This window comes from Cornus florida, unplaced genomic scaffold (assembly GCF_030987335.1).
Source record: "Cornus florida cultivar Cherokee Brave unplaced genomic scaffold, ASM3098733v1 CherokeeBrave_3.0.0_Hap2_Chr08, whole genome shotgun sequence".
Lineage (NCBI taxonomy): Eukaryota > Viridiplantae > Streptophyta > Magnoliopsida > Cornales > Cornaceae > Cornus > Cornus florida.
The window spans coordinates 7,538,596-7,565,684 of record NW_026775578.1 but is presented as its reverse complement, the minus strand read 5'-3'; the positions used below and the strand labels follow the sequence as shown (position 1 = coordinate 7,565,684).

Below are 27,089 nucleotides of genomic sequence, written 5' to 3'. Positions count from 1 at the left end.
AGCAGGAAATCGGCTACCGCTTGTCCTTTGACAGCTGTTCTCGGCTCATATGTTATGTCAAATGAACTTAACTCTATGGCCCACTTTGTCATTCTGCCCGAGAGTTCTGGCTTGTGCATAAGCACTCTGATTGGAAAAGTTGTTAGAACAGCTATAGGGTGGGATTCGAAATAATGCCTCAACTTTCTTTTTGCGTTTACAAGTGCAAGTATCACCCGTTCGGCCTTCGAGTATTTTCGTTCTGCCTCGGTCATTGTTTTACTGACATAAAATACCGGGTGTTGCACCCCTTCCTTGCAACGAATCAGAACGGCACTTGTCGCAACACTAGATACTCCAAGATACAAAAATAACTTTTCTTCTGGATCCGGGGCTGACAGGACTGGTGGATTCTGCATATATTCCTTCAAATGGGTCAATGCTTGTCGTTGCTCATCCCCCGAGACCTGTCTTCCATGACTCCGAATCGTGTCAAAGAACGGCTTGCAGCGATCTGACAACTTAGAAATGAATCGACTTAATGCAGCTATTCGTCCTGTGAGGGCTTACACTTCTCTGATCGTCTTTGGCTCGGCATTCTTAATCAAAGTCTCTGCTTGAGCGGGGCTAACTTCGATGCCTCTGCGGTTGACCACGTGTCCCAAAAACTGACCGGAACTCACACCGAACGAGCACTTGGTTGGATTGAGCCTCATCCCATATCGCCTTAGCACATCAAATATATCTTGCAGATGTTTCAGATGATCATCCTTCTTCCTACTCTTTACCACCATATCATCAATATAGGCTTCCACAATCTTTCCTATCTGATCCTTGAAAATTTTGCTAACAAGTCTTTGATAAGTTGCTCCCACGTTCTTTAGTCCGAAAGGCATAACTTTGTAGCAGTATGTCCCTCGCTCGGTTACAAAAGAAGTTTTTTCTTCATCTGCCGGGTCCATAGGGATCTGATTATAACCTGAATAAGCGTCCAGAAAGGTTAAACGCTCATACCCGGTGGTGGCATCCACCATTTGATCAATCTTTGGCAGCGGGAAGCTATTCTTCGGACAGACTTTGTTCAAATTGGTGAAATCAATGCATACTCGCCATTTCCCATTCTTCTTCTGCACGACAACGACGTTGGACAACCAATCAGGGTAGTGTACTTCTCTGATAAATCCCGCATCAAGCAGCCTATCAACTTCCTTGGCTATGATTTGGTTGCGTTCTGGAGCAAATCTTCGTTGCTTCTGTTTTACTGGTTTGAAATTGGGATTGACATTCAAGGAATGACAGGACACAAAGGGATTAATTCCAGGCATGTCTAGGTGACTCCATGCAAATACATCGGCATTGTGAGACAAGAAGTCAACTAGCTCTTGCTGCTCTTCCCTGGTCAGTCTTATTCCTACTCTGGTAGTTCGCTCTGGCCTGGACTGATCAATCTGCACATCCAGAAGGGGCTCTTCGGTCAAGTCGACTGACTCCCCCACCCTGTTCTGCTTGGGCGGAGGTTCCTGTAATTGCTATCTGGGGCTTGCCGATCGGACGGGCGCCTTCCCTTTCCCAGCATACTTTAGTGTGACGGAATAACACTCTTTGGTTGCAACCTGATCCCTACGAATATCTATCACTTTCTTTCCATCGGGTCCGAGGCACCTCATGACCTGATGCAAAGTTGAGGGTACACCTTGGACTCTGTGAATCCATCCTCTTCCCATCAGGAGATTGTACGAGGGGTGAATCTCTACAACCACAAAAGTTTCCATAAGAGCTCGTTCTGCAGCTTGAACTTCTACTTCCACCATTCCGACGGGCTCCACCCTCTTGCCATCGAATCCTAACAGGGGATTTCCAGTGGGCTTGAGCCTCTCTGGTTTAATCTCGAGCCGATCAAATGTGTCCCTCGGCATGACATTCGCACTGCTCCCGGGATCGATCAGAACTCTGCGCACCAGGCAGTCCGCCACTGTCAAACTGACTACCAACGGGTCTTCATGGGGGATTTGAACACGCTGCAGGTCTGTCCTGTCGAACTTTATCTGTATCGATGTGATCTGCTGGTATAGAGTATTCACACTACTGACCCTTTTCTTCATCTGCGCCTGCCGTAGGCGCGCTCGAAGTAGCTCATCTGAATCTTCGCTGGGCTCAGGTCGACCGTGGATAGCATTGATTATACGAACTGGTTGTGAACTGTGGGAGCTTTGTTTATGACTCCTTTTTACTTGTTCCATCGGTCGATTCTGCTCTGTCGCCGAGCCTTGAACATAACTCGCGAACTCCCCTCTAGCTATCAACATCTCCACTTGCCTTCTCAAATTCCTGCATTCATTAGTCTGATGACCGAAATCGGAATGGAAAGCACAATGTTTAGTCTGATCCCTCTGTTCGAGGGGTTGCCTAATTGGCAGTGGTGGATGAAACTTATCTTTGTTCTCCTGATATAGCCTCGCCAGAGTGACCTTCAGCAGAGTGATCAGCTCTTCCTCCCTGGACCTCTTTTCTGCCTTCCAGGAGGTCTGACGCTGCGGCTGAGCCTGCTTCTGCCTGATCTTTGCCTTGGACTTTTCCTCGGTCGACACGAGCGACGCTGTCCGAGCATTGGCTGCCTCCTCTTCTTCTAGGTGCACAAAGCCGTCGGCTCTTTCATTGAGTTCATCCATAGTCGTCGGCGTATTCACTACCAGACTGGTATGGAACGGAGTGCCACGTGTCATGGCTAACTTGAAGGCTTGAACCGCTGTAGAAGGGTGGCATTCGATCACCATACTCTTAGTGAGATTAAACTTGGTGAGAAAAGCCTGGAGACGTTCATCTTTGTGCTGTCTCATTGTGAATAGGCTTGAGATGTCCTTTGGCGGACGCTTGTTCCCATAGTACTGGCTTATGAACCGATCGCACAGGTCTCAGAAGCTACCAATGGAGCTCCTAGGCAAGTTCTTGAACCAGCTGAGCGCCGGTCCAGCTAGGCTTATAGGGAAACATTTGCACATTAAAGCGTCGTTTTTCGTATTCAGGGCCATCTTCAACTGGATATGGTACACATGATCGATCGGATCGGTTGTTCCGTCAAACAGAATAAAGACTGGCATAGCAAACTTCCTTGGATGCGGGGCATTCAGGATCTCATCAGTGAATGGTGAATCAACCGTCCGAGCCGCGGATCGGAGTGCTTCATTCTCTCTTTGGCGCCCAGTGGTAGCCCTGTGAGATACGGTTCTGCTCTCCGAACCGCGATGAGTGATTGTAGCCATGGAGGGCCGGTAGGACGGATCGAACGACCGTTCCTCTATGAGCTCTCTTTGCCAAGGCGACGCAACTTGGCGGCGATCAACCTCTATCACCTCCTCTCGATTGAACCTTTCCCGATGCGGATCGAAGGTCATGGCTTCGTTCTGTCTGATCTGCTCATGTCGCGGATCAACGTGAGTCGATCCTTCGTGATCCTCAACTCGACGAGCATTTGGCAGCAAATCATCCATCCTCCTTTTATCACGGTGGAGAGCTGACTGATTGTTCTCGTCCTGCTCGCTTTGATGCGCGATATTGGATTGAACACCTCCTTCACCGGCCGGAAGTGGACGCGAAACCGCGGGTATTTGCTGATGTTGCATTCCAGCTTTCAATTCTGCATTCTCTTTTTTGAGAGCCTCGATCAAGTTCATCAACTCCTCAAGCTTCGTTTGCTGGACAGCCTCCATCGGATTGGAGCTTTCACCTATCATTATTCCTGAACGGAGTAAAGGCATTAATCTCAAGTTCGTGAGTAGATCCGAGCTTCGTGAGTGGGAATTTTTCAGATTTGGTTTCGAATTCTCCGAATTATGCTCACGGTTGACGAGAACTAAATTGTCCGAATTCTAAATCCGTCAGATCCTGCCACAATCGAACAACTCGTTGTTGCGTAGATCTGAAGCCACTTCTGCCAAAGCAACAGGAACTAAAATTCCTCCAGAGTAGGTCACAATCGCTCAGATCTGGATCCAACTCCCAAAGATCGAGTTTCGTTCCCCCAGATTGGTCTGAATCCACGCGATATTAATCAACGATCAATCAATCTTCCACGCTTCCCACAGATGGCGCCAATTAAAGATGCAGGAAATTCCTCCTCTCTTTCTCTCTCTAGAACTCTTGCATTTCAACCCCAAAAAATATCTCCCCTTACTCTATTCATTACTTCTCCTATTTATAGATATTTACAAATGTCGATGGACTGCTGGATATAGGCCCGTTCCTCTATGAGTTCTGGTCATCTTTGATGGGCTAATTCACGTTCGGCCCATATGGCAGTGTCTTTCTATGGGCCTGACCCATCTGTACGGACCAGATGTCGCGTTTGCAAGTCATATCCGGCCCATGTCACTTCGGGCCTCCTCATATATATATATAATAATAATAATACTCGGATCCAATCCAGGTTGGTTGAACTACTAACAATATAGTATCATCCAACCTGTTAATGTGATCCAATAAAATTGCGACAAGTGTTAAAATTAATTATAAAATTAAATTGGGCATAGCCTAACTTTCGTTTTTGGACATGTCTTTTAAATCCTAACTTTTAATTTTGGGCACTTATTTTAGATCCATTGGACCACATTAGTAGGTTGGATGAAGTTCGGTTGGACCCAAGTATTGTTCATATATTTAAAAGCCCGAAATAGTTGCCTAATCACTAGGTGACACATGCGTTCTTATAAAATAAAAATAATAAGATTTGCAAGAATATTCGGATTAAGCCCAATAACAAATAGAATTCAAATTAAATTTGTAATTTTTTTTACGACTTCAATTCTTCCCTAATGTATTGGTATTTGGAGCGTTAAGTGTTTGTTTGGCCTCTAATGGACAAATTTTTCGTTCTCATTGGTAGGAAAATTTCCCACCACACCAAAATTGCTTATTTTGTTAAATGACATAAAAGAATTTAACATGAGAAAAAGCCTAGGGATTGGCAATTTCCTCTGACTCGGTGGGTTTCCGCCATGCCCCCGCCCTTGCCCCTAATGGGGTGGATTTAGTAGCCTTTAAATGTGTTTAGGACGGGTATGGTAAAATAATTGAAAATCGGAAGCGGGTTTAGGGCGGGAACGGATTTAGTGATGACCCCTCCCCGATTATATATGTATCTTTTAATTTTTTTTATATATAAAATATATATTTTATATTTTTGACACTCTTGTTATTTTACTGTTAATATATTAATATTCAATACTTAGTAATTTAAAAGTTGGGCTAGTTTATTTATCAGCCCAATTTGAAGTGAACACATTGAGCTAGTTTTTTTTTTTTTTTTACATAATAAAAGTGGCATAACCCGGCGCACCTCTCAATTAAACGGAATATATGGGGCGAAGTCGGTATTTTGTCTACCGAAATAAGAGTATAGATGGTATAACAAATATAAACCTGTTCCGAAATAAGAGTAAAATTGATATGACAAATTTTTTAATAAGGAGGAGTAGGATTTAGTCAAACCTGTCCGACCTTCGCCCGTTGCATTCCTAAAAATGCCAATCTTGTGGACCTTCAATCCATGGGCCATTGACTTGAACTACTCACAGCATGCAGCGCTGAGCACTTGAAAACCAAAATTTCAAATGGGAGAAGCTCAACATGCATTATCAATTTATTATTTCAATTGATGGAGAACAGGCACCGACAGAGAGTGGGGTGAAGTCGTGTCAGTTTCGGATGTGTGGTAGATACAATATGAATATGAAAATATCATTAAATGTCATTAGAATATCAATTTTTATATTAATTTTATATTAGTATTAAATTTTATAAATTAATAATTTTTTTTTTTTAGGTTAATGACATTTAATTAGGTGTTCTTTAGGGTTTGATTAGATGTCTTTTTTAATATATATATATATATATAGGTTCGTTTGATAATTTTTTTTATTTATTAAATTAGATAAAGATGTGAAAAATATTTTAAATCAAAATAGTAAAGGCTAAATAACATATCAATGTAATTTATCAATTATTATTATTATTATTATTTTTAAAGTACCACTAGGAATTAAGATATTTGTTTAAACAAGTTCAATAGAAAGACACTAATTATATATACACGTAATATAACACCAAATTGGAATATTCAAAATAAAGAAGTGATCTCATTACTCAAACAGTACTGCTTCATGGATTTCCTCTCTCTTCCACAAGCAATTGGTACTCTCATAGCATTGTTGCTGTCGTACAGTCTATGGAGATCAAGAAATCACAGCCAAACCACTACAAAGACCATCGTATCACTCCCTCCTGAAACATCTGGTGCATGGCCTTTACTAGGTCACCTCCACCAACTAGGCGGCGAGACCCCGGTGGTTCGGATCTGCCCCATCTTCACAATCGGGCTCGGGGTGCACTGTGCACTCGTGGTAAGCAGTTGGGAAGCTGTCAAAGAGTGCTTCCACCACTAATGACATACCCTTCACTTTAATGCCTACTAATAGTGCTGGCAAGCAGTGGTGGAACCGAGGGGGCTTGGGTGGGATCGAGCACCCCCAAAAAAAAAAAAAAAAATTTATTTATAATATAGGTATATTTAGCCCAATATTTAAAAAAAAAAAAAAAAAAAAATAGTAGTAGTATTAACCCCTTAATTTTAACCCATCCAAACAAGCACAATATCTAAGCCACAATTTTAAAACAAAGACTCAACCAAATAGGTCCAAACCAAATAAGCCCTAAACAATCACTAAGTCAAAGTACAGAGAACTTCTAAATTCCTAATCTTCGCACAAATCTGAGAGCTCACTTCTTCTCTCCCTCTAAAGTCTAATCTTATTTCCTCTAAAAATTTTCAACTATTTAATCTTTCGATCCCCAATTCTCTCTTATTTAATATTAATCTCCCCATTGACAATTCATGGATTCGACCTTGCTGGCAAGTACCTTGGCTACAACTATGCAAGCTTCGGGTTCACGCCTTATGGGCCACTTTGGCGTGACATGCACAAACTAGCATTTCTCGAGTTGCTCTCAAGTCGCAGACTTGACACACTGAGGCATGTCCGATTCTTGGAATTGGACACTAGCATTAAAGAGTTGCACTTGCTTGCCAAAAAGAGCAACAACAGGAGGGTGTTGATCAGTCAGTGGCTTGAACATTTTACTTTGAATATTGTTGTGAAGATGATTGCAGGTAAGAGATATTCCACGGATGATGAAGAGACACGGTGATTCAGAAGAGTAATGAAGGAATTTATGTATGTAAGTGGGGCATTTGTATTGTCAGATGCAATTCCATTTCCATTGTTTGGATGGATTGAACATGTGCTAGGAGACTTGAGGAAGACCATGAAGAGAACTGGAAAATAATTAGATTCTTTTTTTGAGAGTTGGGTTCAAGAACATCTTCACAAGGGAATTGGGAATGAGGGGTGATAAGCAGGACTTCATAGATGTGATGCTCTCTGCAATTGATGATGAATTCTTTTACGGCCACACAAAACAAACTGTTATCAAGGCAACTATATTGGTATGTCTTTAGATTCATGTTCAAAAACTGTAAAGATAAATATTCAGTTTAAGACATCTTAAAGTAGTAATTAATTAGACCAGACTATTCGACGTGACTATTTACTTTAATCGCATTGCTCTATATATTCGTATAAAAACTAATAGGCTTCATCAGTCATATATATGAAAAGGTAAATCTTACCGAAAATTCAAAAGTTTTAACTTAATTCATTATTTAGATGAAAAATTGAGGCTAAGACCTAAAAAACCTAGAGACAAGTGTTAACCCTGACTCATTTTCATTACTAACCAAAATTTCCAAATCTTAAGATGATCATAGAGAGTCCAAATCTACTTCTTATTTTGGCACAGTTAGCTGTTAACAGTACTGCCATATAAAATAGTACTTGATCCATAGAAGCCAACCCAAATAGTTGGGAAGCACATTTCTTGGTTATTGATTGGTGTTTGTTTGTGTATACAAAATATATCAAAAGACACATATAGCATAGATTTGATGTATCTGCTTCTTATTATGTTTCTAACATTCTTGCCCTGAAGATCCTCATCTTAGCAGGCTCAGACACCACATATATTAACTTGACATGGCTCTTGTCCATCTTATTGAACAATATTCACACTTTGAAGCATGCCCAAGAAGAGATAGACTCCAAAGTTGGCACAGAGAGACGGGTAGAAGAATCCGACATCAAGAACTTGGTCTACCTCCAGGCAATTGTTAAAGAAACTCTACGTCTGTACCCACCAGGTCCCTTAGCAGTACCGCACCAGGCCAGGGAATACTGTAATGTGAGTGGCTATCACATCCCAAAGAACACTCGCCCGCGTGTGTGGACAGAGCCTGACAAATTCATGCCAGAGAGGCTCTTGACGAGCCAAGCAGAGGTAAGTTTTGGTGGTCAGCATTTTGAGTTCATCCCATTTGGCTCCGGTAGGCGATCTTGCCCCGGGATCAAATTGGCCTTGCAAGTGACACACTTGACATTGGCTCGATTGCTTCAGGGGTTCAACTTCACTACACCAAATGGTGAACCTGTGGACATGACTGAAGGTTTGGGTCTTACGATGCCTAAGGCAACCCCACTGGAAGTTGTCATCACCCCACGTCTTCCCTCTAAATTTTATGAAAATTAAACTCTATGTACCATGTATCAAAAAAAAAAAAAACTTTAAACTGTCGTCATATTTATGTAAGAACGTGAAAAGGTTATTAATATTGTCAAAATAATTTTGATTGTTACCTATAAATAGTTACATTCGTAATTCGTACACTTTAAAGCATTATTATAAATAAACTTTCGAAAGCATTGGGTGTATTTGGTGGTACCACTCAAAAAATAGAAATAAAACTATAGAAGAAACTGAAAACAAATATTTTAAAATTAAAATTTGTTAACTAAAAATTAGAAAACTAAATCAAACATGTCCTTTTAGTTTCTTGTGATACTTGATATAACTTATTTGCTGATGATCTTTTGATGAGCATGTAGATTATTTGGGAATGTTGGTCAAACCTTTTATCAACTCATATTGGTTTTTTAAAAATTCTTATCAAAACATTTATCCACATTATTTATGAAATTTTGTTTTATCCAAAAACAAGAATAAACAAATTATTAACAAATCACTTACCGACAAAGAAAAAAAAAATTATTAACAGATCAAAATACATAGTCAGCATTGGCTACCTCTTCTAAACATGGAAGGTAACTATGATCAAACACAAATTTCGCTCTACTAAGATCAATTAAATGAATAATTTCATTTGCATATGTTATCTATTATGGTGGTATATTCAAACACTTTTATCCAGAAAAATTGTTGAAAGTTTGTAATAGATTTACTATGGTGTCATTTAAAACCCTAGATAAAAAGTCCAATATGAGTACATATTCACCGTTACATCTTTGCTTGTAAGATAAATAGTTGGGTTAAAAAACACCAAAAACAACTAACTATTTTTGGGAATAACAATACTCGCTTTTTTTATTTTTTCTGTATTTATATATAAAGAGGTATCAATATATATATATAGAGCAGTGATCTCTTGCTCCCAATGGAGCAAGAAAAATCTTCCGCACTTTTTATAGTGACCATTAGATTTAATCTAATGGTCACATTCCAAACCCACTTATATGCTTTCCTTTTATTATAAAAACACTATCATTATTTCTATTTTCCAAATTTAATATTTACCAATATAATTAATTATAACATTAAAAGGCAAGTACTAAAAAAGTAAAAATAATGATAGTATAATAATAGCAGTATTAAAGAAAATACTAAAAAAAACAACTAATTTACAAAGAAAATATGAAATTTCATAAAATAATAGCATGTTTTGTCTTAAATCTCGTCCTTACATCAATAAATTTTTGTTATTATAGTAGAACTAAAAAAAATATATTGTGCGACTTATTATGATGAGTAATTGGAATGTGTTTACAAGTAGTTATAATTTGAGACGGGTTAGAGAAAAATAGATTGAATTTTTAGTTTTTAAATATCATGTATTTAGGGAGGTATACAATAATTTAAATTATAATCTATTAAATTTTTTATGGGTGAAGTTTATGCAAATCACAGATTACATTAAGTTGATCAAGTGGATAAAAAAATAGACATTTTATTTTTAATTTTTTAATTATTTTTTAGTTGATGTTTCATTATTTTGTATGTCAATAGTGCAATTTTTAATTTATTTCTCACACTCAAAGAGACAATGTCAACTTTATTTTTAGTGAGACGTGTGATTTGGAGAGGTGAAGAGATTTCTATTTTTATTTTTTTAGTACTTATCTTTTATTGTTATAATTAATTGTATTTGTAAATATTAAATTTTGAAACTAGAAATAGTGATAGTGGTTTTTTATTATAAGGAAAGTCTATAGGTGGGTTTAGAATGTGACCATTAGATTTAATCTAATGGTCACTCTAAAAAGTGCAGAAGAATTTTCTTGCTTCATGGGGAGCAAGAGATCACCACTCTTGCATAAACTTCACCCATAAAAAATTTAATAGATTATAATTTAAATTATTGTATACCTCCCTAAATACATGATATTTTAAAACTAAAAATTCAATATATTTTTCTCTGACCCGTCTCAAATTATAACTACTTGTAAACACATTCTAATTACTCATCATAATAAGTCGCACAATATATTTTTTCTAATTCTACTATAATAACAAAAATTTATTATACGTCTTTTTAAAAAAAAAAGATATTATGGGCCTCGGTGGATGGGCTTACGGGTGTTGGTTGGCTGGCTTACAAACTAGGTAGTGGGCCAAGACCTATACCAGGCTTGTCCCGCCATCTTATAGGGCTAGGCCCGGCTTGCCCTTCAGGGGCTCAAGCCACCCAGTGGGTCGCGGGCCACTTTTGCACCCTTAAGCTTGATTAATCATCCCATGGCTCTTACCGGCTTACTCACCCTAACAATAAAAATAATAAAACAAAAAAGACAAAAAAAAAAAACCACTTCTCAAGCCCCATCGACACGTTCAAAGTCTTTCCTCCAACAGTTCTTTAAACTTCATAGGGAAAAAAGATTTAAAATGTCAACGCCTGAGAAACAAAGATATTTCATTATTATAATTTTCTTATCCTTTTCTTTTCTCTCAATTTCAACAAAGATTTCCAGTGATCATCATAATATGTTTCCATTCAAAATTGACCGTAGGCTGCTGCAATTGATGTAGGCATTGAAGCACCAAAATGGAGGCTAAATGTTGGGGTGATTTTTCAACAAAGTTCATTATTTTGTTTAATCAAGAGTAAGTAAGAAATCAGCTCAGAATATTTGATAAATCGACCCTCTTGATACTGCTGTTGCAGGAGTACATTCGAGACATGAAATGTAGAGAATGTTTTTTCTATTATGTCCTCGTCAGTGATTTTTTCTCTACATAAAATTAATTAAATTATACTCACTTGTGGTTTTAAAATCCTGCAATCGTTGATAGATCCAGTCAAATAGAGCTATTGAAGAAATACATTTTTCTGATACTCATATCGTCCTTTTAAATTATTTCACAAGATGAGTGGGTCTTTAACCATTAAGTACTCATTTTTTAATTCGTTATGTAAATAATGTCGAAGAAAAATCATTATTTTTGCACAATCCTACAGGGACGTTTCATTATCTACTCTAATTGTATGCCCAAGATCCATGGCATCGAGATGAATCTCAGCATCAAGGATCCATGACAATAATTTTTGCTCGAAATATCAAGGGCAATAAATTTAAACTTGATAAGATTCGAAATTATCAGGAACCTTTAAAGTCTTTTTTCTAACTATTCTTTAAACTTCATAGTGAAAAAAATTTAAAATGTCAACGCCTGAGTTCCATTCAGTGTTTGGCTTACCCACAATTTCCCAGCGCTTGAGAAACAAAGATATTTCATTATTATAATTTTCTTATCCTTTTCTTTTCTCTCAATTTCAACAAAGATTTCCAGTGATCATCATTATATGTTTCTATTCAAAATTGACGGTAGACCGCTTCATTTGTGGGCATTGGGGCACCTAATTGGAGACTAAATGTAGTGGTGATTTTCCAACAAAAATTTATTATTTTATTCAATTACGAGTTAGTAAGAAATCAGTTCAGAATATTTAATAAATCAACGCTTTTGATATTGCTATCATGCCCTCGATTATGATTTTTAATTATGAGTTGATTTTTTCTATCAAGTTCTCGTCAATGAATTTTTTTTTTTTCAGATAAAATTAATTATGAGTTGATTTTGAAAAGAACTTAATTATACTCATTTATGATTTTTAATTTCTGCAATCACATATGTATTTAGTCAAGTCAAGCTTTTGGAAGAAATACAATTAAATTATTCCATAAGATAAGTAGGCCTTTAACCGTTAGGTATTTAGTTTTTAATTCGTCATGTCAACGATGTTGAAGAAAATTCATTGCTTTTGCATGGTCCTTTTGATAGTGGTTGCTGCACCGCCGCCGCCATTATTGACCGATCCCCAAAAAGCAATCAACACCCTAATAAACCCAGCTTAACTATCACGCCAACTATAAGATACATTAAAAAAAATTGATAAAGCCCCTAATTTTTATTGAATTATAATGAATTTGTTCAACTTGAGATAATCTCGCAAAAAGCATTGCATGAATATAGATATAAAGATCCGTTTATTCGAGTACAAGAGCTGTGTACCTGAATTTGGTGAATTTGGTTCAGATCGGAGAGGGAGATAGACTGAGGTGATAACCTTTTTCTGTCTAGGGTAAAAAGGTTTCTGTGGGTTATATAATATATACGCGAGAGAGAGAGAACATACTTAAAAGAGGAAAGCCAGTACAAATAGGAACCGTAACATGGTTATTTACCGTTGAACAGTAGTGACGTAGTGTATTTTTTTTTTACCTGCCAAGAATATGAATATTGTGACAAACAAACAGAATTTTTATCAGATAGAAATAGAAAGTTTAGGACACGGATATCGAGACGACAGAAATATATATATACACATATACATAGGAGTATTTCATAAATTTATATATATATTTTAATTTTCTTTTTATGTAAATTTTTTAGCCTAGGCTTACACTGCAAGGCGGCGGTGTTAATTCTTTCAATCAAATCCGAGGGACAACTTACAATATATCTAATAATTTTAAAATTATTACTCCGTAAGTAATTAATAAAATGATGTACTACATATATATAGTTGAAAAAGTCTATAAATTTTATCTGAAAATTAGGTTAAATTCAATTTGAGAGAATATTTATAGTTGAAGGGTTGTGGAGATGAAGTCAAATAAGTACCAACCCTTAGCCTGTCCCTCAGGTGTGAAATCAAAATTCAATGGGTCACCGGATAATATGATATAGTTGAAAGATTGCAAATTAAGAAACACAAAGAATCCTGCTAAAACCAAAAATTAGTGTGATTTCACAAATCTTGCAATGTCATAAAGGAACAAGGACGGAGCCGGTGTATGTTCAAAGGGCACATGCCCTGGTCTAGCCCCGCATACTATAATATAGATACTAAATTTATATAATTTTGTATGTATATATAAAAAAATACATATAATGTTTCCCTTAAATTTTTCTTTTCTAAAATTATCTCTTAAGTTTCTACTTTTTTTTCTCTCTTACTCTTTAAATTCATTTTATTTCCTTACCAAAAAGTTAAATTTCCTTTTTAAGTCTAACTTTATCATTTTTTCCTTTCAAAGTTCTCTCATTTTTTCTTTCCTTTTTTTAATTTTTGTCAACTATTTCTCTTTTTATATTATTGATTGACATATTATTTTGCAATAATTTTTTTCTTCTATGCCTCTTTATAATTTGAAGAATCTATATTTGTTTTTATGTTTATTAAATTATTTTTTTCACATTATGCCCTCTCTGGATTTAATTTCTGACTCCGCCCGAAAACATATTTTGTGTTTGAAAGGGGATTCTAAATGCGTGTGTGTGTTTTTTTTTTTTTTTTTTTCATAGATACAAAATCGGAAAGAGATAAACAATAGTTGTAACTTCTTTTCTTCTTCTTTTTTTTTTTTTTTTTTTGTTTTTTTTCGGTTTTGTGCTTCTGTATTTGCGAAACATGAAGAAATTTAATTTTTTTTATTTTATTTTCAATTTTGCGAAATCAAAGGAGAGACAAAAAAAACCAAAATCGGAGATAAGATTGAATACATAATAAAAATGGAGAATTAGAGAAAGAGAGGAGAGAGAAACAAAGAGGTAGAAAGAGAAATAAAAAGGTTGAAGCATCTCACTCGTTTGTGCTTTTGGAAAACTCATATCACTTTTCGTCTTTAAACTTCACAGGGAAAAAAGATTTAAAATGTCACACTTATTTTGTTTGATGTGCCCATTTATTTTGTTTGCTTTTATATACCAGATATGGTACATACTACAGCCTCAATTTAATCATGGTACAGCCTTTATTGCAATACATTAAATTGAAGCAAACAATGCCTGAGTTGCACTTGCTTCAATTCACTACTTTGTCGTCTTCTTTTTTCTTTTTCTTTTTTATTTTGAGGCATATTTTTATGTTTCATAATTTTCTCCATAAATTTCGTTTTAATTTTGAGGCGTATTTTTATATTTCATATAACAATTTATCCTAATTATATAAGTTTTCGGTAAGTGTACTAATTTCAACACTCCTCGTGACAACAGGCACGTCCGAGTCTCGAAACACTTGCTTGTCAAGAAGAGCAACAAGAGGAGGGTGTTGATCAGGGAGTGGCTTGAACATTTTACTTTGAATATTGTTGTGAAGATAATTGCAGGTAAGAAATATTCTGCGGACAATAAATTTTAGCAGAGTAATTAAGGAATTTATTGATGTAGGCTAGGCATTTGTTTTGTCACGGTTGGCCCAAGGCGGTCGCCTAGAGCCTCAAAATTTATACGGCCTCAAATTTTGCAAGCCCGTTGATGATGGACTTAAAAAAAAAAAAAATTAAGACAATTAACTTAAAACTCGAAAAGGCCTCAAATTTTAGTCATCTTAGAATCTCATTGACAAAATTTAATATGAATCATATAATCATCATATGCCTTTTGCCTCTTCTTTTCTCGTTTTGCCTTTTTCTTTAAAGGGGCACACAACCTCATATATTTGTTCCACGTTTGATAACAAAAAATTTATTTATATGTTTTCTGCCCTTTGAGTAGTCAAATCTCTTGGTATATATTATATACATATGAACATCACACTATACAGTTAAGTGCAAACCAAACACAGAACATTCTTACTTTTCGAAAAAAAATACAGAACAATCTTGGTTGTTGGCTCCTCAGTTTCTTGTCTCGGATTTTCATAAATTAGAATGCATAAAGTTAGAAGTTATTATAGAATTATTATTTGACAAATGAATTTGTTGTAATACGGTATTCCAATCCAGCAATCCTTCACTTGGAGTCTTAAGGACAAATAAATTAGAAAAACAAATCATTGCATTGAGGTAATATCTATATTTTATTTCAACAACTTGGATCAATTCATTGCATTGCATTTAAGTAATATATATTTTTTTTCAGCAAAACAAACATTTTTTTATTTATATAACTTCTATTTCTGTTTTTTTTTTCTTTTTTTCTTTTTGACAATTATGTCTACAACAAAATTTGAATCTGGGCATGAAAAAGAAAAATAAAATAAAATAAAAAAGAGAAGAGAGAAGAAGAATTTATTCAAGGGCCTCACAATTAAAGTTCGCCTAGGATCTCTAAAAAAATTTTCAATCTCAGGGCCAGCCCGTGCATTGTCAGATGCAATTCCATTTCCATTGTTTAGATGGATTGATGATGTGCTAGGAGACTTGAAGACCATGAAGAGAACTGGAAGAGAATTGGATTCTTTTTTTGAGAGTTGGGTTCAAGAACATTTTCACAAGGGAATTGGGAGTGAGAGGGGTGATGAGCAGGAATTCATAGATGTGATGCTCTCTGCAATTGATGATGAATTCTTTTATGGCCACGCAAAGTAAACTGTTATCAAGGAAACTATATGAAAGATAAATATTCAGTTTAAGACATCTGAAAGTAGTAATTAATTACATCAGACTATTCGAAGTCACTATTTACTTTGAATCGCATGGCTCTATATATTCGTATAAAAACTGTTGGCTTCATCAGTCGTATGAAAAGGTAAATAGTACTGAAAATTCGGAAGTTTTAACTTAATTCATTATTTAGATGAAAAATTGAGGCAAAGACCTAAAAAAACTAGAGACAAGTGTTAACCCTGACTCATTTTCATCCCTAACCAAAATTTCCAAATCTTAACATGATCATACAGAGTCCAAATCTTCTTCTTATTTTGGCACAGTACTATGAGGCTAGCTGTTATATAAAATAGTACTTGATCCATAGAAGCCAACCCCAAATAGTTGGGAAGCACATTTCTTGGTTTTTGATTGGTGTTTGTTTGTGTATACAAATATATCAAAAGACACATATAGCATAGATTTGATGTATCTGCTTCTTATTATGTTTCTAACATTCTTGCCCTGAAGGTCCTCATCTTAGCAGGCTCAGACACCACATGGCTCTTGTCCATCTTATTGAACAATAATCACACTATGAAGCATGCCCAAGAAGAGATAGACTACAAAGTTGGCACAGAGAGACGGGTAGAAGAATCCGACATCAAGAACTTAGTCTACCTCCAAGCAATTGTCAAAGAAACTTTACGTCTATACCCAGCAGCTCCCTCATCAGTACCACATAAGAACACCCGTTTGCTAGTAAATATGTGGAAGCTTCACCGAGATCCTCGTGTGTGGACGGACCCTGACAAATTCATGCCGGAGAAGTTTCTGACAACCCACACAGCGGTAGATTTTGGTGGTCATCATTTTGAGTTCATCCCATTTGGCTCCGGTAGGCGATCTTGCCCCGGGATCTCATTTGCCTTGCAAGTAACACACTTGACATTGGCTCGATTGCTTCAGGGGTTCAACTTCACTACACCAAATGGTGAACTTGTGGACATGACTGAAGGCTTGGGTATTCCGATGCCTAAGCCAACCCCACTGGAAGTTGTCATCACCCCACGCCTTCCCTCTAAATTTTATGAAAATTAAACTCTATTTACCTGTATCATATGTTGTGAGCAGAAATACAAATTAACCACAAGACTATTATATGTCCCATTCCCCCTCCCAAAAAAAAAAAAAAAAAGCACTTTAAACTGTTGTCATATTTATGTAAGAACAAGGCCATATGCAGATAATGAAGAACCATAAGACTGAATTACCTGAGATGCCTGCGCCCATAAGAAATCGCGGAGCCACCCATTAACAGTAATGGAACTCTGTGCAAAGTTTCCTCCCGTAATATGAGTTACTACCCCTTGATCACTTATACTGCCCTAAACATCTAACTACGTTTTCCAGCTGAAATGGAATATTACTACCGAAATTGCATTGTACATCCAGAATAGTGAAAAGGTTATTAATATTGTCAAAATAATTTTGATTGTTACGACATTCGCATTTCGTACACTTTAAAAGCATTATTATAAATAAACTTTCGAAAGCATTGGGGGTATTTGGTGGTACCACTCAAAAATAGAAATAAAACTATAGAAGAAACTGAAAACAAATCTTTTTAAATTAAAATTTGTTAACTAAAAATGAGAAAACTAAATCAAACATGTCATTTTAGTTTCTTGTCATACTTGATATGAATCCATATATAACTTATTTGCTGATGATCTTTTGATGAGCATGTAGATTAATTATTTGGGAATGTTGGTCAAACCTTTTATCAACTCATATTGGCTTTTTAAAAATTCTTATCAAAACAACAAACCTTTATCCACATTATTCATGAAATTTTGTTTTATCCAAAAACAAGAATAAACAATTATTAACAAATCACTTACCCAAAAATAAAAAATAAATAAAAAAATAAAAACCTATTATTAACAGATCAAAATACATAGTCAGCATTGGCTACCTCTTCCAAACATGGAAGGTAACTATGATCCAACACAAATTTCGCTCTACTAAGCTCAATTAAATGAATAATTTCATTTGCATATGTTATCTATTATGGTGGTATATTCAAACATTTTTACCCGGAAAAATTGTTGAAAGTTTGTAATAGATTAACTATGGTGTCATTTAAAACCCACGTATATAAAAAGTTCAATATGAGTACATATTGACCGTGACATCTTTACTTGTAATAGTCTAATAGATAAATAGTTGCGAAAAAAACACCAAAAACAACTAACAATTTTTGGGAATAACATTACTCGCTGCTTTTTTTTTTTTTTTTTTTTTTTGTAGTTATTATATAAAGAGGTATCAATATATATATCTATATATTATACATCTTTTTTTAAAAGGGTAAAGTATATCAACACTCCTTAAGATTTGTCAAAAGGACATTCAGATGAAAGTTACATGTTTTTGAGACAATGAAACCCCTTAAGATTGAAAAGGGACCCCTTAAGATTAAAAAGTGGACAAAGACACCCCTTAAAACCAACCGGCATGAAAAATTGACCAAATTACCCTTTGACCATTTAGTTGACCGTTATAACTTTACAAGCTAATAAATTGAACGAAACTACCCCAAACAAACAGCCACAATGCTAGAAATTTTGCAATAGGGTGATCCAAATGACACTTCTGGAACTGCTCAATAATCTGCAGCAAGCAGGCAGATCGAAAATTTTGTGTATAAAAACATTTGCCAACTTTTTGCTTTCTTGCATCAAAAAAAGCAATTCCTCCAACAAGAAGAAATTATGTCACAATGAAATTTGAAGCAATAGGCAGTTCCCGAAGATTTCAACTGGCATTTCTTTACTAGGACAGAGAAATATAATAATTAATCTGGCTTCTCATCTTCACTGAAGATAAAAATAAAAAGGACGTCATCAGGAAAAGGCAAAAAATAGCTAACGCCACTCCAAGGAGAACAAATACAATTCCTCGAACAATATCACAAGAATGGAAAAGAAAAAGAGAACTTCAACATTCAAGTGCTTGTGCGCTAAACATTTAGGGGTAATTGCGTTATTTTGACAACTATTATATTTTACAATAAATCTGAATTTAATATTAAGGAGTAATTTTGTCTTTTCATATAATTTAAGGCCTTGTTTGGATGGAATTTTTTCAAGGGGATGTCATTGTCCCAAAAATAAGTAACCTTCATTTGCGTGTTCTTTTACCAAATCTGAAGGGGTGTTAGCGTATTTTATCCTTTTTTTGAAAAGATATCATGGGCCTCGGTGGATGGGCTTACGAGTCTTGGTTGGCTAGCTTACGAACTAGGCAGTGGGCCAAGACCTATACCAGGCTTGTCCCACCATCTTATAGGGCTGGGCCAGGCTTGCCCTTCAGGGGTCAAGCCACCCATTAGGTCGCGGGCCACCTTAAGCTTGATTAATCATCCCATGGCTCTTGACAAAAAATAACCACGTTTAACTTCATAGGGAAAAAGTTTTAAAATGTCAACGCCTAAGTTCCGTAGAGTGTTTGGCTTATCCACAATTTCCCAACGCTTGAGAAACAAAGATATTTCATTATTATAATTTTCTTACCCTTTTCTTTTCTCTCAATTTCAACAAAGATTTCCGGTGATCATCATTTTATGTTTCTATTCAAAATTGACATTAGACCGCTACATTTGTTGTACGTATTGAGGAACCAAATTGGAGACTAAATGTAGTGGTAATTTTTCAACAAAAACTTATTATTTTGTTCAGTTACAATAAATACGAAATCAGCTTAGAATATTTGGTAAATTGACGCTTTCTATACTGTTGTTGCAAGAGCACATTCGAAACATAAAATTTGGATAATGTTTTTCTATCATGTCCTAGTAAATAATTTTTTCTCCACATAAAATTAATTGTGGCTGATTTTGAAAAAAAATATAATTCACTTAGGGCCTGTTTACTAACAAAAATGATTCCTGATTTCTGCTGTCAATTCCTAAAATTGAGAATCAAAAGTAAAAATTGTGTTTAATAAAATACTTTCACTTTTTTGTTTTAAGAAAGTAATTCCTGATTTTGTGAAGATCCTCACTTTCTATATTTTCTACATTGTTTGTAGAAATCACTTCCTCTACTGTAGCATTGATATAATATATATATATATATATATATATATATATATATATATATATCCTAACTAATCATCTGTATCACCTCCTCTCGACCACGGTCATTGCCACTGCCACCTCCTCGCCGTCGACAAACACCGTCACCACCGCCATTGCCGACAACCACCACCATCATCGCTTCTCTCTCTCTCTCCAAACACTACCAAACACTGTCGAAAACTGAAACCCTTCATCGTTTTGAAAGAGCAAGGTCAATATGAAATTCCTCCTCAAAGAAGTAAAAATCAACGGAATTCTCTGCCGAATCGGAGACCCTGGTGGTCTCAAATGCCGCCGCCGCCGATGGAGTTCAAGTCGCATTCGATGAGAGGTGAGAGAAGACATAAATGGCTGTGACAATCTTCTTCTACTCTGCTTTCAAAAGTCAAAAATCGTTGAAAAAGAAAAGATATGAAAAGTCAGCTTTTGATTTTGATCCCTAAAGATTAGACCTTCCAGGTCCAAAAATACCAGAAATAGAAAGATTCAAATGGAAATTCATTCTCGAAAGGCACAATCTGATTCCACTCCCTTTCTTCCCAAGAATAGAGATCGTGAGAGCGAGTTCTCACCTGCCCTCATCAGGTTCAAAAATGGAAATTCATTATAGAAATATTCAAATGGAAATTCATTCTTGAAAGGCACAATCTGATTCCACTCCCTTTCTGTAATGGAAATGCGCTAAGGAAGCGAACAACTCTACAAGAAATTCATTCAACTTCAACATCACTTCGCCTGTCAAAAAAGAAAGTTGACCCCCATACCTGCAGCTTGTCTGATTCACTCTATTAGTCTGTTTTACGGTGCGTGCTATGCAAGGGGTATAGCTCTGGGTACGGGCTTAGACGATGGATTGACTAATGGCTCACCGGATATGACCAAGTTCATCCGGCATTGAGAGACCCAGTTAGAGAAAGAAAAAAAAATATAGAGAGAGAAAGGTAAAAGAAGCAAAATTAAAATTACTAAACTTCCTTTTTGATTTTTACTTTCAAAATATTAAAAATAAAATTTTCGTATTAAACACGATTTTACTTTCTATTTCATCTCTAAAAAGTAAAAGTATGATTTTACTTTTGAAGAAAGTAAAAATAAAAAAGTAAAAGCGTTAGTAAACAGGTCCTTATAGTTTTAAAATCCTGCAATCGCAGATGTTTTCAGTCAAATCGAACTTTTGGAAGAAATACAGTTTTCTGATACTCATATCGTTCTTTTAAATCATTTCATAAGATGAGTGGGTCTTTAACAGATAGGTACTCAGTTTTTAATTCGTCATGTAAATGATGTCGAAGGAAAATCATTACTATTGTACAGTCCTGCAAGGACGTTTTATTGTCTACTTTAATTATATGTCCAAGATCCATGGCATCGAGATGAATCTCGGCATCAAGGATCCATGATAGGTAGTTTTTGTCTGAAAAATCAAGGGCAATAAATTCAAAGCAAGAAAGAAAAATATATATTTTTTTCTTCTAATAACGTTTTATAAATATAGAACAAATATAGAGAAAAAAATATAAAAGATGAGAAGGAAGAAAGAGAGAAATGAGCTTTATATTATTTCTTCTCTTTTCAGTATATCTTTTTTTTTTTTTAGTGTATCTTATTTAGATCCTCAGTAGCATATATGTACAAAGTTTCTCACCACCAAAACTTACCCTTGCATTTTAGTGACACAGTTTAAAAATCTACAATAATTTGCTCCATATCACACACAATTCATTGAATTATATGTCTTTGCTGTAAAAAGTCACAAGGGATAATAAATGAAGTGGACAAAACATTGCATTGTTTTGTTTATGGTACGAGGATAAGGAGGAAAAATGTATCATCATCGGTGCAGGTTGTGCTGTAAGATTATTTATTTAATTGTGGCCCACATGATTTGGACATGTGACATATTACTTGGTGGGTAAGTAAATAGATATCAATTAATATTATTTATTTTTGGTCAACTTATAATTACTTTTTGGTAATTACTTATTGGAGAAGTGTTTTCCTTTCTTATTCCTTACTTTGATGGAAAGTAGAATTATGTTACTATAAGGAAAACTGGTCCTCTCTCTGCCTTTATAAAAGTGCATATACTCCATCAATTATGTACAATTAATGATACAACACGTAAAAGTTTTATGTGTACAAAAGGCCAAGAGAGAGAAACCAGTTTCCACTTTTGTCTACTGATCAGAGTTGCAGATTAGTTCGTGAATAAAGGATCTAGAAGTTGGATTTAATCTCAACAAGGTTTGATATCATGAATCGATGTATTTATATCTAACTATTTATTTTTGCATTATAGATATGTGAAAATTATGAAGTTCTAAGATTATGGGATTCATGTTTATTTGTGATGAATGGTTTAACACGAATAATTATAATTTACATGTGATATCAGAGCTAACGGTTTAGGAACTCATTATTTTTCATTAAAGTTGCATAAATAATATGTATAATTTTAAAATTAAATGATTGTATAATCCATTCTTTTAGAATCGTATGTTTAGATCAGTCCGTGTGGTTTTTGGGTTTAGGTACCTCAATTTCTGAGCCAAAATTGAATTATGAAAGTTAGTTACTGATACATAGTTTACATATGTGTAATAATACAAATGTATGCATAATGTGTGTAAGACAAACAACTTCAATACTTTAGGTTACTGATTTTCGTGCATGACTAATAAAGAACATTGAATTAAAATAATAATAATAATAATTACATTTGTCTAGCTATTGTTTTATAGAAACAGTAATTTGTGAAAGGATTACAAAGACTCATTATTATTATTATTTAAAAATTAATAAATACATAAAGTTTGTGTATTTATTTATTTCATTAAAGAGGTTTAAATTATTGTTATAAGTATTTGTCCAATGATTTAAAGATTCTGATTTTAATTTAAACTAAATTAAAATTAAAGTTATTGAATACATAAAATATATGTATTGATTTATTTATTTTAGGAATTTGAATTTCTAGAATAATTTGTGAGTTTAGAAATTTAATCTAATAAATTAGACATGTAAATAACTTATTGTTTCGTACCCAAACATACATACATATTGTAGAATCAATTTTAAATTGATTCAATTATGATCTTTAAGTCCGAAAATAAAATAATATATTTTATTATGTATATAAAATAAAAAGATATTTTCTATGAAATTTCGGATTATTAAGTTTTTGAGATCGAAGTTGCTTAAACTTTAATCGACAATTATGAGTATGTGTGTATAATGTTAAATGGGTAAATTAATAATTAACTAATTACTAGTTAATTTAATATTCATATTATGTGTGGGTTAGTAGCTACCAAAGTGGCCTAACCATAATGGTCGATGAATATTAATTTTATTAGTAAATATAACTTAATGATGAATTAATTACTGTCTAATTTAATATTCATATTATGTGAAAATTGGTAGCTACTAAAGTGGCCCAATCATAATGATTGATGAATATTAATTTTTGTAATAAACATAATTAATCATAAATTAGTTACTATCTAATTTAATATTCATATTATGTAAAGGTTGGTAGCTACCAAAGCGGCCTAACCATAATAGTTGATGAATATTAATTTTAGTAGTAAACATAATTGCAATATTTCATGAATTATGATGCTTATAATTTTTTGTGATATTCATGAATATTGATTTTATTTAATTATGAGAAATAATTCCTCAAAGGGAATTGATTTTCAAGTGATTAAATAAAAATTAAAGGGTCGTATGTATTTTTTTTTTAATTAGGTAAATATAGGATATCCAAAGGTAACTTATTTGTTTAATTAAATAATGCATCACTAATAAAGGTATACATATAAATACATGTAAGCATCATTATTAGTATTTTATAGTTGCCACCCAAAGGGGTACTATAGTTATACATTGTATTTATATTTTTAAATTATACATACATGTTATTAACTCAAAGCATTATTGTTGTTAAGAGTTTATCTTATTATGTTTGTTTTATTACATCCCTTAATGCGCATGTTACATCTGTTCTAATTCTCAATATGACTAACTTCTCATAATGAAATGAGTAAGTTGAGTTCAAAATTTAGATGTGTTAAATCTTAATTTAGCATTTTAAATTGAGAAACCTACTGTTATTATTGATAAAGACAGTGAGTGAGAAATTTTTTTCCATAAAGCTTGGGAGATATTGAACAGATTAAGCATTATAGTTATGCGAATAATTGTTTTCCATAGTTATAGTGCTAAGGAATATTTTGACAAGAAGAATGTTTTCGTATTATAAGTAAATATCTAAAACGAAAATTATTAATTGATATCACTACTATGCATTTTTGTTGGTACTCTTACCATGTATGGGTATGTTCTTAGGATGACTAATGTTGCTACCAAATTGAGAACCTTATAGATGATTGTGAATGAGAATTTTCTTATTCAATTTATCTCAATTTTTGTCTACTTGGTATGGGTCATTTCGAATTAACACTATTAAGACAAGTGGAAAGTAAAAGAATTGACCATTATGTTAATTTATGAGGAGATAAAACTTAAGTAGTAAGGTAATCATTATGTTCATCTGATGACTCAAGAAGTTAGAAAGAAATTTGGGAATAAGTCAGAAAAGGCAATAAGTGAGCAATACCCAAAATTAAAAGATTTAGGTCAATCTACTAAAAGAAAGTAATGTAATAATGAAAAAGTGTCATTAATGTATTGAACACTTTTAGAAAGATTACATGATATATGAAGAATGATTCGAAAAAGAAAAGTACGCTTTTGGCTTTTGTATATTGCGCATTACTTGTTGAAATTCTTTTTAATACATGATAGGTTGACTTAAGTACTAATATTTATGTTTCTAATAGATGCAAGAATTTTTTATGGCCTAAACCATAAATTCAAATAAGAATTTCTTATTTATGATAATTGGGAAAAAGTTTTGTTGAAACCATTGTGACACTATATTTAATGTTAGACAATGGATTTTATTTAAATTATTTTAAATTTTTTATGTTTATTCAATTTCCCATAATTTGATTTTATTTCAAAAACTTTATGTTAATGGTTTTTCATTTAAATTTGATAATGATATTTATTTAAGAAATTATAATTTGTGAGTTATGGTATTATTATTGATGATTTCTGTAAATTCAAATTTGATGGTTTATTTATTAAAATCATTTTGATCTTGTATCATAATGTTAGAATTAAGCGTAACTCAATTAATAGAAAATTTATCTTTGGTATAAAAGACTAGGTCAATATCTAGTGAAAGGTTATGAAAATTAGTAAAGGATGTGATTCTTCTGAATCTAAACTTTACTGATTTTGATGTGTGTGTAAATTGTATTAAGGATAGACAAACTAAACGCACAAAGAAATGAGCCACAATAAGTACATAGCTTCTTGAAATTATTTGTAGACCTTCTGATGTTCCATTTTTTGGAAGAGAAAAGTATGTTATCGCCTTTATAGTTGATTTTTCACGTTATAGATAATCTAGTTGTTGTGTGAAAAATCTCAAGTAGTGGGTACTCTTGAAGTATACATAAATGAGATTGAAAAATAACTAGATAAAAAGTTAAAATCATAAGGTCATATAGAGGTGGTGAATATTATGTAAAGTATGATGAAACAGGTTAATATTCTAACCGTTTGTTAAACTCCTTGAAATGTATGCCATTTTTGTTCAATACACTTTGTTATATATGCCACAGTAGAAGCGTGTAGCTGTAAGGCGTAATCATACTCTTATGGAATTGGTTATGAGTATGTTAAGTAATTCCTCGTTACTCATAATGTTGTGGATATTAAGTAATTTAAAGGGTACAAGTTTTACTATCCGAAACATAGTACGATAATTATTGAAACAAGTAATGTCAGATTCATTAAGAATGGTGAAATCAGTGGGAGTGATAAAAATAAGAATTTGATCATTTCAGAAGTTAGGGTACAAATATCTTTACCCATAACTTATAAGGAAATAATTGTTCCTTCAATTGTTGAACCGTATAATAACGAAGAACAATTAAATGATCAACAACTCTATAATGAGATTGTCACCAATGAATAGATTGTAGAAGAATCATAAGGAATAACATTAAGACGATCTCAAAGAGAAAGGAGATCTGCTATTCCGGATGACTATGTGATATATCTGTAAGAATCTGATTTTGATATATAGTGAGATATATACGGATCCGGTTACATATTCACAAGTCATTAACAGTAATGATTTTACTAAATGGATCAGTGTCATGAATGAAGAAATTATAAAGAAACCTTCTCTCTAGTATTTAAGAAGGAATCTTTTGAAATATTATGGCATTAGTAGCTTATTATGATTTAGAGTTACATCAAATGGATGTGAATACAATTTTTATGAATAGGAGTTTATAAGAGCAAGTCCATATGGAACAACTTGAAGAGTTCATATTAGAGGGTAAAAAATTCATAGTCCGTAAACTTAAGATGTCAATATATGGATTTAAACAAGCTTCCTAACAATGGTATATTAAGTTTAATGATACCATTATTTCTTTTGGTTTAAAGAAAAACACTGTTGATCAGTGTATATACTAGAAGGTTAGTGGGAGTAAGTTTATATTTCTGATTCTATATATTGATGATATTTTATTTGTTAGTAGTGATCTTAGTTTATTTTATGAAACTAAAAGTTATCTCTAAGAACTTTGAAGTGAAATATATAGATGAGGCATCCTATGTGATATATGTGATAGGAATAGAAATATTTCATTATAGATCACATTGATTTGTTTTTAGAATTGTCTCATAAAATATATATTAAAAGAGTTCTAGAAGATTTGGTTGGAGGAACAATATTATGAAAAAGTGCAAAGTAATTTATAATTACTTTGTCTATTATGAAATTTTAATTTGTAGCATGCTTTGAGGCTATAATTTATAGTTGTAGAATTTATTTCAGGACTTGGAGTTATGGGTACCGTTTTCAGATTGCTGAAGTTTATGTTACAATT

At 33.8% G+C, this 27,089-nt stretch overlaps 1 protein-coding gene and 1 pseudogene across 1 annotated transcript; both read left to right on the top strand.

The window, feature by feature from the left end:
- Nucleotides 1–6,026: 6,026 nt before the first annotated feature.
- On the top strand, nucleotides 6,027–8,635 carry LOC132269170 (nicotine N-demethylase CYP82E3-like; annotated as a pseudogene).
- A 543-nt stretch (nucleotides 8,636–9,178) lies between these two features.
- On the top strand, nucleotides 9,179–17,350 carry LOC132269653 (nicotine N-demethylase CYP82E3-like). Its single transcript, XM_059770899.1, is given in 4 exon segments — nucleotides 9,179–9,185; nucleotides 14,613–14,768; nucleotides 15,733–15,997; nucleotides 16,502–17,350. Coding segments are annotated over 4 exon segments (996 nt in total). The 3' UTR covers nucleotides 17,070–17,350.
- The last annotated feature ends 9,739 nt before the right edge of the window (nucleotides 17,351–27,089 follow it).